Source organism: Ictalurus punctatus, chromosome 2 (genome assembly GCF_001660625.3).
Source record: "Ictalurus punctatus breed USDA103 chromosome 2, Coco_2.0, whole genome shotgun sequence".
Classification (NCBI taxonomy): domain Eukaryota; kingdom Metazoa; phylum Chordata; class Actinopteri; order Siluriformes; family Ictaluridae; genus Ictalurus; species Ictalurus punctatus.
In genome coordinates this window covers 31,839,621-31,853,503 of record NC_030417.2, presented here as the reverse complement: position 1 = coordinate 31,853,503, position 13,883 = coordinate 31,839,621, and the positions used below count along the sequence as shown (strand labels likewise).

Here is a 13,883-nt window from a genome sequence, read left to right as displayed (position 1 = left end):
CATTATCATTTAAAAGAACTATATTTTGTCTTTACTCAGACTGTCTTTGTTTTATCTTAGATTTTGTTTTAATTTCAGAAACAATTTAGTATGAGATATACACAAAAACAAAAGAAATCTGATACTTTTTCACAGCACTGTATATATATATATATATATATATATATATATATATATATATATATATATATATATATATATATATATATATATACACACACACACACACACACACACACACACACACACACGGTATGTTCTCACATTTTTGTAAATATTTGATTATATCTTTCCATGTGGCAACACTGAAGAAATGACACTTTGCTATAATGTAAAGTAGTGAATGTACAGCTTGTGTAACAGTGTAAATTTGCTGTCCTCTCAAAATAACTCAACACACAGCAATTAATGTCTCACAAAAGTGAGATACCTGCATATATTCAGCAAGAAGACTGTATTTTAAAGATACTTAAATTCCAGGTAAAATCCAAATAAGCTTTACAGATCTTTATTGAAAAGGGTATAAACAATGTTTTTCATGCTTGTTTAGTGAACCATAAACAATTATTGCACATGCACCTGTGGAACAGTCCTTAAGACACTTTAGTGTCTCAGTTTACAGGAGGTAGGTAATTAAGGTCACAGTTACAATAAGTTAGGACACTAAATAGACCTTTCTACTGACTCTGAAAAACACCAGAAGAAAGATGCCTAGGGTTCCTGCTCACCTGCATGAACATGCCATAGACCTGCTGCAGGGAGGCATGAGGACTGCAGATGTGGTCAGAGCAATAAAGTGCAATGTCTGTAATGTAAGATGCCTAAGACGGTGCTACAGGGAGACAGGAAGGACAGCTGATCGTCCTTGCAGTGGAAAATTACATGTAACCTTGTGTCCCCCCAGACATGATCGAGAACTTGCAAATGCCTCACAGCAAGAACTGACTAATCTGGTGCAGTCCATGAGGATGAGATGCACTGTAGAACTTAAAGCAGCTGGTGGACACCATACACTGACTGTTACTTTTAATATTGACCCCAGCTTTGTTCAGGGACTCATTATTCCATTTCTGTTCGTCAAATGTCTGTGAAACTTGTTCAGTTTATGTCTCAGTTGTTGAATGTTTTAATGTTAATACAAATATTTACACGTTAAAAAAATTTGCTGGAAATAAAAGCAGTTGAATGTGAGAGGATGTATAAAAAAAGTATATAAATATAAAAGTTATGACTGAATAATATCCATTGCTATGCAACCCCTAAATTAGTTCTGGTGCAACCAGTTGCAATCATAATTACATGAATGGAGTCACTTGTGTGCAATGGAAGTACACCTGTTTCTGGAAGGCCCCAGAGATTGTCAGAGATCATGAAGAAACAGCATCATGAATACGTACTTGTGCAAGGCACTGCATATCCAGTACTAAACAGAATAAGCTCTGTCTGTGTGTGTGTGTGTGTGTGTGTGTGTGTGTGTGTGTGTGTGTGTGTGTGTGTGTGTGCCTATCTGTAAGAATGTGCACATGTCTGTCCTCATGGAATCAAGGCACCCAGAAGAGCTTTTACATGACTAGCATAACAAACATATCAGTCAGTTCCCTGACAACAACAACAACAACAACACACACACACACACACACACACACACACACACACACACACACACACACACACACACACACTGTGGAATGCGCTTACTCACTCTTGAAGAAGGGATCAGTTATTCACGCTGTTAAGGAGAGCAACAGAAACATTTCAAATGTAACATAATATTTTGTAAGTATCAGTAGCAAAGTTTGACCGGTTGATGTGTCAAAGTGTATTATAAACAAAAAATAAACAAATTTGAGTGAAAAACTGACTTTTTGGAGGCGGCTGTGGCTCAGGTGGTATAGCGGGTTGTCCACTAATCACAGGGTTGACGGTTTGACCCCCGACCCACGTGTCTCCACATGCCCCGATGGCAGGCTAGTGCCTTGTATGGTAGCTCTGCTGCCATTGGTGTGTGAGTGTGTGTGTGAATGAGAAAAAGTGTAAAACACTTTGTAGAATCACTAAGGTTAAAAAGCACTATATAAGTGCAGACCATTTACTTTTTTTGGCTGCTTGCCAGAATTCAGCCAAAGCAAAGTCTGATGGGTTTTCTCAGACTGCGACATATATGCGACGTATATACTGTAGCTGCATATGAGTTAATTACTTATCTGTATGTTTTGGAATAATACAATATCAATATTTAATACAAATATCTTAAAGTAGAAAGTATACTGTACATGCAGGTTTATGCATATGAATCATTACCCATTGTAAATTCTTATAAGCAGCACTGTACAGCCTGGGATGTAATATGTTGCCTTTGCGAAATGCTAATAAAAGTCCCACCTTGCGTCCAGTGTTGCACCCAGATCCAACATGACCCATGATAAAGCAGTTACTGAAGCTGAATAAGTGATGAAAGGATAATGCAAGTAAATTGATTGTTTATTGATCGAAAGCAGTACTGCATGTGTGAAAGTGAAGCTGAAAGAGAAATGAGTCAGAGATTCAATATGCTCTGTGTCCTTTCTATAAAAAGTCTTTGGAGGCTTGTTTGAAACAAGTGGTGATACACGTGTATTTGCTTTCAACCACAAGCATGAGAATGGCTCTGCTAACCAGCACAACTAATTTCACACACACACACACACACACACACACACAGTTGGCATGTCTTGTAGCTGTGATCAAAGGCCACATGCCTCATGCACATATGTAAAATAAGCATCCAAACACAAGCTTCACCAAACGGCCGCCAAACTCAACATGTGACAGAAGAAATGGTTCAAAGAAGTGGAACTGTTAGAAATTAAAATCAAAATGGTATTACTGAGCCAAATTATTCTAGGGGTCCAAGCACAGGAGGTGTTTTTTTTTTTGTTTTGTTTAGGTTTTTTTTGTTTTTTTGGGGGGGTGGGGGTGGGGGGGGGGGTTGTTGTTTCACTAGGATATTCTTCCTCTTCTTCTTCTTCTTCTTCTTCCATTTAGTTCACTTAGATCTTGAGCTAATTTGCATAATGTACAAAACCAGCTTTTGAGAACTAGTCCAACAATTTTTGGCATATCTTCACAACATTAGTTGGATACTCAGTTACTCAGTTAGTGTGTCTAATCCTCAATAATAATCCATGTTATGATCTGTAAACAGTATGGCTGATACATGTCAATTGATTCTAGCAGGGTGGAGCTTAATTTACTCAAACAGCTGTAAGTCATTATTGGTTGTATGGAATTGCATATAAATTTGTAAGACATATTCAGGACAAAATTCAGAGGCAGTCTGTGAAGATTGCTATGTGGTCATTCATAGAGGGTGGAGGTAAGTTCAAATCATTGTTTCTTAGGAACTGTAAGTCTGAACAAGCTGAAATGTGGTGTACTGTATTGTTTTGCTAATCTGTTATTGGATGATTCTAATGATGACTGTGTTACTTAACATGACTGCAGGCATTTCCCTAGTATGTTCAAAAGTAATAATAGACCATATCTGTTTATCGTTCTATGTAACTTGGCAAGAACTGGCCACTGGGGTGCTATTGGAGAACGGTGCTTGGAACCCTCAGATCGCTGCTTGTTGTTATATGTTGTTATAGTATTATTGAGGCTATTGTAGTTGCACAATGCTAAACTGAAGGCTAGGTTTACATACTTGTTAGCTAAGTGTTCCATTAACACCTGAATCCAAGTACACATACAGATTCACCCTGTTGCTGTTTGCTCATTTGTTTAACCAGGGCAACCAGCTTCATATTTCAATTGATGATCCAAATCAGTCCATGGTATCATAATATGTGAGTGAGTTCATCATGCAAGGCCTAGCTAAGCAGCACACACACCTTTTAAAACTCACATACACTAACACACTGAGCAGAAGAGAAGCAATGTATTAGTCACATTCGCCTCCTATACTTCTGTCCAATCACACACACATACACACATTTAAAACACAGAAACAGTTTTCTAATTATAATCGCTGACTCATCCTCACATGGACAGAGGAGCCCTCACTGACCTCTGCTGTTCAGATGATAGAATTACCCTCTTTACTTTCACTGCCATGTTTCACACAACAGATTAATCAATCAAAAGCGGTCCATGTTTACACTTTGACAGTTGAGCAGTGTGTCTGAGAATATTGTGCAGTGGATTTTATTTCATTCTCACAATGCTTAGTGATCAGCATGTTTGCCTTACACATGTTTGCCTCCCCTGGCTGGGGATTTGAATCCTTCCTCTCGTGTATGGAGTTTGTAGGTTCTTCCCATATTTCGGGGGTTTCCTCCAGGGACTCCGGTTTCCAACGCCAGTCCAAAGACATGTGTTGTAGGTTTATGGCATTTCCAAATTGTCCGTAGTATGTGAACGTGTGCGATTGTACCCTGCAATGGGTAGGCACCCCATCCAATGGGAGGCTCCCCTGTGACCCTGTATAGGATAAGCATTATGGAAGATGGGTGGATGTTGGGAGGTAATTTTTGATTAGCACATATGCAACGAACTGTTATTTGTCTTATAGTTTTATAAAATATATAAATGACATGTCTAGTCTGTAAGCAATATATACTATATTGGTTTGTTTATTGGTTGTACATTTCTACAAAAATTCTACAAAAAATCTGGTTAATGGGATATTCAGCAATACAACTTCCCACTGTGTGTTGGTGCCATCGATGAGAAGCATGTACAGATCAGAGCTCATCCCAACTCGGGTAGTGACTATTTTAATTATAAAGGGACACACTCAATTGTGCTGATGGCAGCGTGTGATGCTCACTACTGCTTTACGGTGGTAGATGTTTGAGCCTATAGTTGCCAAAGCGACGGCTGCATCTTTAAAAACAGTTCCTTCAGGTCCACTCTCCTAGAAGAAAAACTAGGTTTACCACCTCCAACCACTCTGCCAGACACAGATGTCATGGCGCCCCACACGTTTGTGGGCGATGCAGTATTCCCGCTGCATTGCAATTTGATGCGTCCATTTCCTGGTGAGTATTTATATGTTAATTGTGCAACTGTTATGATGTTTACATTTATAATTCCCCTTAATTTTATTTTACTGGATCAATATTTACAAACAAAAATTGTATGTGTAAAATTTGACTGGAATCTGTTTGCAGTACTTTATTGAATGGGTAAATGTTATCACAAAATGGTTACTCACCACAACTACTAGAGCCCAGCACTTACATTTATCACTTTGGTAACTACATCCTGTGTATTTCACTGTAGTTAGTGAATAATTCATAGTATTTGTCTTCCATGGTAGTGGAAGCATATTAAGCAACAAGTTATTCACACAGACATAAACAATGGCATTTGTGCCCACAGCATTATTCTGGCACTGTTGCCCGAGTTCAAAGCTTTAAACATCATAGCACTATATGCAAATTCTGGCTTGGTGGATATGTCCAAATAAGAACAAAGCCAGTTAGGTTACTCACTCATTTGATGGCCATTTATCTAATCATGGAGGATTTGCCCCGAAAATTCTTTCTTTCATCTCTTTTTTGCTTTTGGGCTCCACATTTATGTTTACAATTAAAAGATATCCTGATACTTTTGCCAAGCAAGCTGTTGTGTGCTGCACTGTTAGAAACGAATAATTTCAAATCAACAAAGCAAAGAAATGCAATTGGATCATTAGCGACTTCTAAATCACATCATGGAATTAGACGTATTGTGCTTTTCCTAGACCTATAAATAAATAAAAACAATAAAAAAGAAAACGGGAAATCGTGAATTATCTTTCAAATTTTACAACATTAGTACAAAAAATGAATTAAATATTTCATGAGGAAAATTCTCAGATGAATGTGAAGTTGTAGTTCATTAGATATGAGAGAAATAAATTGTAACTAGAGCTACGATTTGTTAAAAGCTGAAGTGATTAAATAAAATAATTTGTCTGTTGTTTAATCACTTTATTACAATATGTTCTCACATTACATAGCAAGAATGGTCAATTAGCTCTTGATTTGATGTAATGTTTGTCAGTGTTTATATGAAAGTCCATCCAAGTAAGATTAGTGTTTCAGTTCTGTGTTTCCTCTTATATTTGCTGCCTTCTTTCTACTTCATAATGCTCTGTGAGAGAGAGAGAGAGAGAGAGAGAGAGAGAGAGAGAGAGAGAGAGAGAGAGAGAGAGAGAGAGAGAGAGAGAGAAATTTGGACATTCAGGTGTTTTCAGCTGTCACCTCCAAGCTATTCTCTGGAGTTGTCTACATTCTGGATCACCATGAACATCTCCAAAGAAATTAGTTTGTGTGTGTGTGTGTGTGTGTGTGTGTGTGTGTGTGTGTGTGTGTGTGTGTGTGTGTGTGTGTGTGTGTGTGTGTGTGAGTGTACCTGCAGCAAGAGGAACATCTGGTCCGACAGTTCCTGTTGCGCTGGGTGGTGGAGGAGGAGGAACGGCTTTCCTGCAAAATGGTACTTTTGTCTGTTATGATGGTGTGTGCATATGGCAATATCATTGAAAAATGTTCAATAAGAATAACTGCCTTCACCTATCATTATTCACTTACAGGCATTTGTATTCTGTGTATTTTGATTTAAATTTATAAGTAATGATATATGGTAGCAGCTTGTAAATAGATAAATATACATATAAGCCTGCATAGGGTATCGCAGACTTTGATAATGTAGAGTGAAGGCCTGAATTAAATTGATACCTATACAGTAAAACATTTTTTTAATGGATTTTTAACTTCATATATGAATTATTCATTAATTGATCATGAATGAATCATGTTTTATTCAGTAACACATGAATTATTGACTTCTGAATAGTTTATTACCAAGCCTTAAATGAAACATTTATCAGTATTTCTAGTTTTCTGTAGAAATACGGTAGAATTTTCTTAATGTAAAGCAGTATTGTTTGAAATGATTACTGTATAACTCTGTGTTTTCTTACAACACCTTTACTTCTGTCAGGATTGGAGGTCGACCGATTGAGAGATTTTGCCAATTAATCGGCACAGATAACCGATTGCTGAAACTATTGGTCACTGAGTTTTTTCCAGGTTGCATCCATTGTGGGAGCTACTGAGAAGGGTCTGCTGTCATTATACGGTACGAGCACAGCCTCTAGACACGAAATAAAACTATCACTGAATAATTTTGTTGTGTTGTTTGAAGTGTTTTTTAGTTATTTTGGTTGTCTCTTTTATTTGTTGTTTGGAGTGTTACTTTTTGGTTCAGTTTGGATGTCTATCTTTTATTTACTTTAACATTTAATAAATATTAATATGTATATGTTTATTTCATTTAAAAGGTAGAGTACATTTTCATGGTACATTCAGTACTGTTTAGTTCTGTAATAAAGTTCAGCAGTATTTTACTTTGAGTGTTATGTTTTCATATCCCTAACCCTAACCCATCAGTTGATTACTCGGTTATAGGCAGGTACTTCCCAACTTAGTTATCGGCTTCAGTAAAATCCACCTCTAGTCAGGATATACCCGTAGCTTTTTGCACCAACGTGAGTCGCAGCTAATGTCTTCAGAGAAAGTTGTTAAATGTTTTCGGGCTAGTTGACGTCCAGGTAGGGTTAGGTAGCAATCTACCTGGGTTGCCAGATTGACACATTTCAAGCAAGTATTGAACTGCTTTTGACTTGCAGCCATGTTTTTATTTGTTGTTGTTTTTTTTTAAGATTTGAGAGATATAAGAGATTTTCTAACTGCTAAAGATAAATAAATTATTTACTTATATGTGTATTGTATGTGGCATGTGGTTAAGATTAAATTGTAAGCCTAGTGATTCAGTAGAAATAAGGGATTCCAGCTGTGTTGATTGTATAAGAATTTAAAAGAGTTCACTATTTTTTTTTTGGTATGAAAGTGCTTGTCAGCAAATGTGCTTTAATTATAGTTATAGGTGTCTTGTTTCGTTTCTAGATGTTTTCCTGTTTCCCCTCTGCGCCTCCTGAACAGGCTTGGGAAAGCTCCACATCAGAGAGGAATGATTTCTAGGATTTATGATTTTATTCTCGCGCTAGGTAGTGAGTTGAGTAACAAAATTAGGAATGCATGGGAAACAGACTTAGGAGTACAGATAAGTGAGGAGTGTTGGGAACGTGCTATAGGGAGGGTACAGTCTACCACTTCTTGTGCTCATCTTGGACTTATACAGTTCAAAGTTTTAAACAGAGTCCATCTGTCCAAGTCGAGACTTTCTGTAATGTATCCTGACGTAGAGGACAAGTGTGATAAATGCCATGGCTCTCCCTGCCATCTTGGCCATATGTTTTTCTTCTGCCCTGATCTCCATGGTTTTTGGTCTGTTTTTTTTACCATCATGTCCACTACTCTTAGGGTAGATTTAAAACCTTGCCCATTGTCTGCTGTATTTGGTATTCCTGATGACTCAGTTCCACTGAGCTTGATACAAAAGGATGTTATTGCTTTCACATCCCTTATAGCAAGATGTTCCCTACTGTTGCATTGGAAGTCTGCTAAATACCCATCTATCTCCCAGTGGCTAAAGGACGTGATGTTTTTTCTAAAACTCGAGAAAATAAGGTATACCATGAAGGGTTGTAGGGACAATGTTTTTTTTTTTTTAAATGGCATCCCTTTATCGTATACTTTATGGAGTTACAGACACTTCCCACTTAAATTTTTGTGCCTGTTGTTGGGTCTTACAATATCTATATAACCAGCGATAGTTATTGGGTAGCCATGATGAGCCGGGGGGCGGGGGGCGGGTTTACTTTTAATTTTGTTTTACTTTGTTAGTATAAAAAGAAAAAACACCTGTGAATGTTTACTGCTGTGTGTTGCTCAATTTGTTTTTTGTTTTTTTGTTTTGTTTTGTTTTCTTCTCAATGGAATATTTGGGAAAGGGAGGGGAGGAGAGAAGAAAAAAGGTGATGTTCAGCAGACATGTTTGGTAGATGTGTTCAGCAGAAATGTTCAGCAGAAATGTTTAGTTCAGCAGAAATGTCCAGCAGAAATGTTCAGCAGAAATGTTTAGTTCAGCAGAAATGTCCAGCAGGAATATTCAGCAGAAATGTGTAGTTCAGCAGAAATGTTTAGTCCAGCAGAAATGTTCAGCAGAAATGTTCAGCAGAAATGTTTAGTTCAGCAGAAATGTCCAGCAGAAATGTCCAGCAGAAATGTCCAGCAGAAATGTTCAGCAGAAATGTTCAGTTCAGCAGAAATGTTCAGCAGAAATGTTCAGCAGAAATGTTCAACAGAAATGTTCAGCAGAAATGTTCAATAAAAAAATACTGTGAGATAGCGATAGCTGGCTGTCTAGATTCTACCCAAGGCACCTAACATGTGATAAGGCACCAAAAGCTGTTTCAGCTTTTTCAGTTTGGCTTATTATTTTGTTGTTAGCTTATTTCAGACTCTCCCTATGCAAGAATGTGGAAAAATGACTTCTGTTTTGTCTGTTTTTGAAATAAAACAATGCTTATAAGTTATAGGTGTTCTTTATGGCAATACATATAATATAAGGCCATTTGGTCCCTGAGTTATACTTTTTAGGAAAACTTTTTGATTTTCTCACTACTGTATGATGTTACTCTGTAAATGTCATTTACAATACAGGTATTCGGTTGGTTTTGGGACTAGTTTTTAATGGCCATTGGTTCGGTTCCTCACACAAACCTAGTGACCCTGATCTTAACTAATAATTCTGAGTAACTCTGAGCAATATAACATAACTCTCCGGAAATTCTTGAATTAAAGTACCAAAGCTACGGCTGTTCTGGGGACGTAAAGTTCTAGTGTAAATCAGGATGTGTGTTCTCTCACCTGTCTCTGTGTTCTACGTGGGTGTTGTGTAGAGGGTATGTAGGATCCTGAAAGCTTGGAATGGTCTGAAGAGGGACCTGAGACTGCATCGGTGCCAGAGACATAGGAACCCATACAGGGTAAGATTCACAGGGGGGACAGGGGTAGTGGTGATGATACACCTCCGGATCCACCTCAACTGTTACAGGTGGACCTGGATGCTGTTTTAATGTAAAGCATAAAAAGGTTAAGCTGCACTATGCAACTTTTGCATGCATAATTAACAAGGGGGAAAAAACCTCAATTCAAAAGGCTGCTTGCATGAGTATTTTATTTACCTCAGGTGCTTGCATGTAGCCAAAATAACTAAGTGCAGACATGGTCATGTTGTTCATGATGACTTGGTGCATCTGAGCATTCTGCATCATCATCAGCTCTACAAGATCTGTCAAAGATACACACTACAGTATACTGGTAGCTCTAGCACTCACTAGAAGACTGTAAGATACTCAAGAGAAAGTCATCACAAATCTATGCATGCCATACCCATGAGCCCCCACTAGATAGTGCTTTGTGAACACATCTCTTTTTGTTAGATGACTATGCATATGTGTGATGTGAAAGAGAACTGTAATCAGTGCTCTACAAACTGCATTTAGTGTTAAATTTTCAAGACTAAATGAGATGAAACACAATGGTCACATTGGTTATCACAGTATCACCAAAAATACATGGCAACTCTGAGGCACATATTTGAGAAATATGTAAGCCAAAATAATTGAGAATGTAACTGGGATTGAATCTGGAACACACTTTTGGTGAGTGTGAAGTCTTTGCAAAATGTGAAGATGGATATGGATATTGAGATAAGAGGCAAAGTCTCACGTTAATTAGTCGTACACATTTTATTAGATACATGTAAAATACTACAATATTATTTCTAGGTAAATAACATGCAGTGCACATTGTACAGGGTACAACCTGTCCCTTTTAAACGTCACAAACTATGCACTATATCTAACGCTTATTTATTCTAAATGTAGTCTCAGCATAAAATTAAACAGATTGTAACTTAATTGGTTATTTGGCTATATCGAGAACATCCATGCTATCCAAACTAAACTAGAATTCGGTGTGTCTTTTATATTTTTTCAGACACTATAAAAGCAACGTCCTTATTTTGATGCTGTATTTATTACATATAGCACTTTGGTCATATCCATCACACTGAATATTTATATAACAAAACATATTAAAGTTATATTTGAATCATTCACTAGAGAGTCGGATATGTTTCATCAATAAACACAGCCAAGATCTCACAGTAAGAGGTAATATGACTAATAGGGCAGATGTCCACATTCTGTAGCCCAATATGCAAAATGATCTTGTTTTCTCACCAACTGCTTCAAACAAAACTCTTTCTTTACACTAATGGGATATATCTTCAATGACAGTTTGACCACACTGAATAAAATGTATATGTAAGCAACTGAAAAAATTTGAATATGGGTAAATTTATGTAATATTTCTTATTATGAGATTATTATAAATAAATATAAGGTTATTTGGTCTGTTTTAGATGCTTTTACACATTTAAAGCTTTACAAATTCTACAATTTCACTTTTCCAGGAAATAAATGTAAAAATATTTTAATATTGTAGTATTTCTACTTTGTAATTAGTAAATAATAATAATAATAATAATAATAATAATAATAATAGCTTTAATAATCATCTACTGTATTTGATTTATGGTAATTGAATAATAGGAAATACTACATACATTTAATACAATATTCAAGATCATTTCACTTTCTAAGATGTAGTTTTTTGTACTGCAGGCACTTCATATAGTACACACACCTATGTTGAAGTTTTCAAATTCAGTACATGAACATTCAAACAGGTGATGATGGGGAGGAAAAACTCCCTAATGTAACAATTTGAGAGGTGCATGTCCTCTTCTGGGTGACACCTGATAGTGTTATAACAATGTTTTACACCACTGAAATTATTTTTAGGTCTATGTTAGTGGTTATGGCACTGAAAGACTCCGATTTAGGTGTGGGTGTGTGGTGCCGTACCCTCCCTGATGTGTCCCGGCCGTAAAGTTGGTGCAGGTGGAGCCATTGCTGAGGGAAACTGCTGGAAGAGTGCAACAGGCTGAGGGGCCTGTAGAAGAGAGAGAGAGAGAGAGGCTGGTGTGTAAATTAAATTAAAACATTAAATGACTTCAGTGAAGCGGTCACTGTGCTCTTTTTCATTTGAAACACAGAGCAAGGAAGGACTGCAACATTGCAAATCAAATTCACCATCAACTGTCAGCAAAGTATTTCAAAAGACCAAACATGAACCAGACTAGCAACAGGGCTAGAGACATTATGTCAGATAAGGGAGAGTACCCTGTCTGGTCTCGTTAGTGAACTGACTTTAAACTGAATGTGTGAATGCAAATAGGAAAAGAAGTATATGTTTAGTCTCCTTACATCAAATTAAATATGTTAAGAATCCATGGCACTAGTGAAAAATTTGCATCAAAACCACCTTAATTATAGGCATCAACTCATCCTTGATTGTTAAGCATTAAAAGGTAATGCTAGTCATGTTAGTTACTTAAGCGGATACTTAACGAATTTTATCTAACTGGACCTTGACAAATTTTAGCTGAAACCCCTTGCCATAGATTTTAACCCTTTGAAATCTCTATTATTTGGTTATTTATCTTAATGCATATTATTCAGTAACTTCACTGAAGCTGAAGAAATGAAAAGTTTTAACCCAGAAGGAATTTTAAGGAGCTATTCATTTATCACTGAGTATTTTTCATGTTCTGTTCCTTAATTAAACTTTACATAGCATTATCTACTGTATTTTTTCACATGTGCAGTCCGTCACATATGTTGTCCAACTGCATAAAAACTCTCAGCTGGTAGACTGGTACTCATCGAGGACTCACCGGTTGTTGAATGAGTTGAAAGCATGAGAAATCATCCTGCTGGATCTGTGCTGACTGTTCCATGCTTGTGTACTGCAGTTCAGCTCCAATTTTGTGAAGCCTCACCACCTGCGTGTGTAATGTTGCCTTGGTGCAGGGACACAAACAAGCTTTGCTTTCACGCTGCACTATGAACGAAGGAACAAAGGAAGCATGTGTGATAGGTGTCCCATTAATTACTTTACATGAAAATAGCTTAACATATGCGCACTAAAATTCCCCACGGTTGCATTTACACCCACACTCACAGTTGTGTCCAAATAGACTTATATAAACACTGTAGGAGTTGATTTAACACTGGGGATTTTAATGTGTGGGTGACAGTGTGTGCGTTAATAAATTAATTTTATTTTTTATTTTGCATGGACAATGGTGGAGTGTTCAAGCTACAAACCACTTCTTTTATCTGTTACTTTTGCTGCTTTGATCGTGCAAAAAAAAAAAAAGTCTTAAAGCAAAGAATCAACACCCACGGCTGTATTGGAGATGTTACTGGCTGGCATACAACATCCAGTGACTATCCAATATTCAATTCAGTTTTATTTGTATAGTGCTTCTCACAATGGACATTGACCCAAAGCAGCTTTACAGAAATATATAAATTCAGAATATAAATATTAAATCTATGAATTTGTCCCTAATGAGCAAGCCAGAGGTGAGACTGGCAAGGAAAAATTCCCTCAGATGATATGAGGAAGAAACCTTGAGAGGAGCCAGATTCAAAAGGGAAACCGACCTCATCTGGGTGAGAACGGATAGTGTAATTATAAATAAATCCCTTCTATAAATGTGCTAATATTATATGCTCAAATAGTGCAATTGTGTAACCATGAAAATTTCTTTTTTACATGAAGTCTGAACTTATCCACTGTTCACTGATGGAGATTTGAATGCAAAACTGTTTGTGGTAATTGCAGTGCTAAGGCTATAATAGCAATTGTAGTCCTGGTCATCATAGCATAACTGTTCACATGAACTGAGGTCCAAAGAATGCAACACAGACATGAGGGAGCCCTGGGACATAAGGCGGGCAGCCACTCACCATCAACAAACCTGGGTGAAAGTGGGAGAGCGACAGCATCCAAACATTCCAGTTCCCCACAATA

General features: G+C 37.1%; 1 protein-coding gene across 2 annotated transcripts; it reads right to left on the bottom strand.

Moving 5' to 3' along the window:
- Positions 1-5,942: 5,942 nt before the first annotated feature.
- Positions 5,943-12,896, bottom strand: cq072 (uncharacterized protein c17orf72-like protein). Of its 2 annotated transcripts, NM_001201284.1 has the most exon segments (6): positions 5,943-6,120; positions 6,382-6,452; positions 9,801-10,000; positions 10,118-10,224; positions 11,867-11,954; positions 12,739-12,846. In NM_001201284.1, coding segments are annotated over 6 exon segments (564 nt in total). In that variant the 5' UTR covers positions 12,802-12,846; the 3' UTR covers positions 5,943-6,085.
- Between the last annotated feature and the right edge of the window lie 987 nt (positions 12,897-13,883).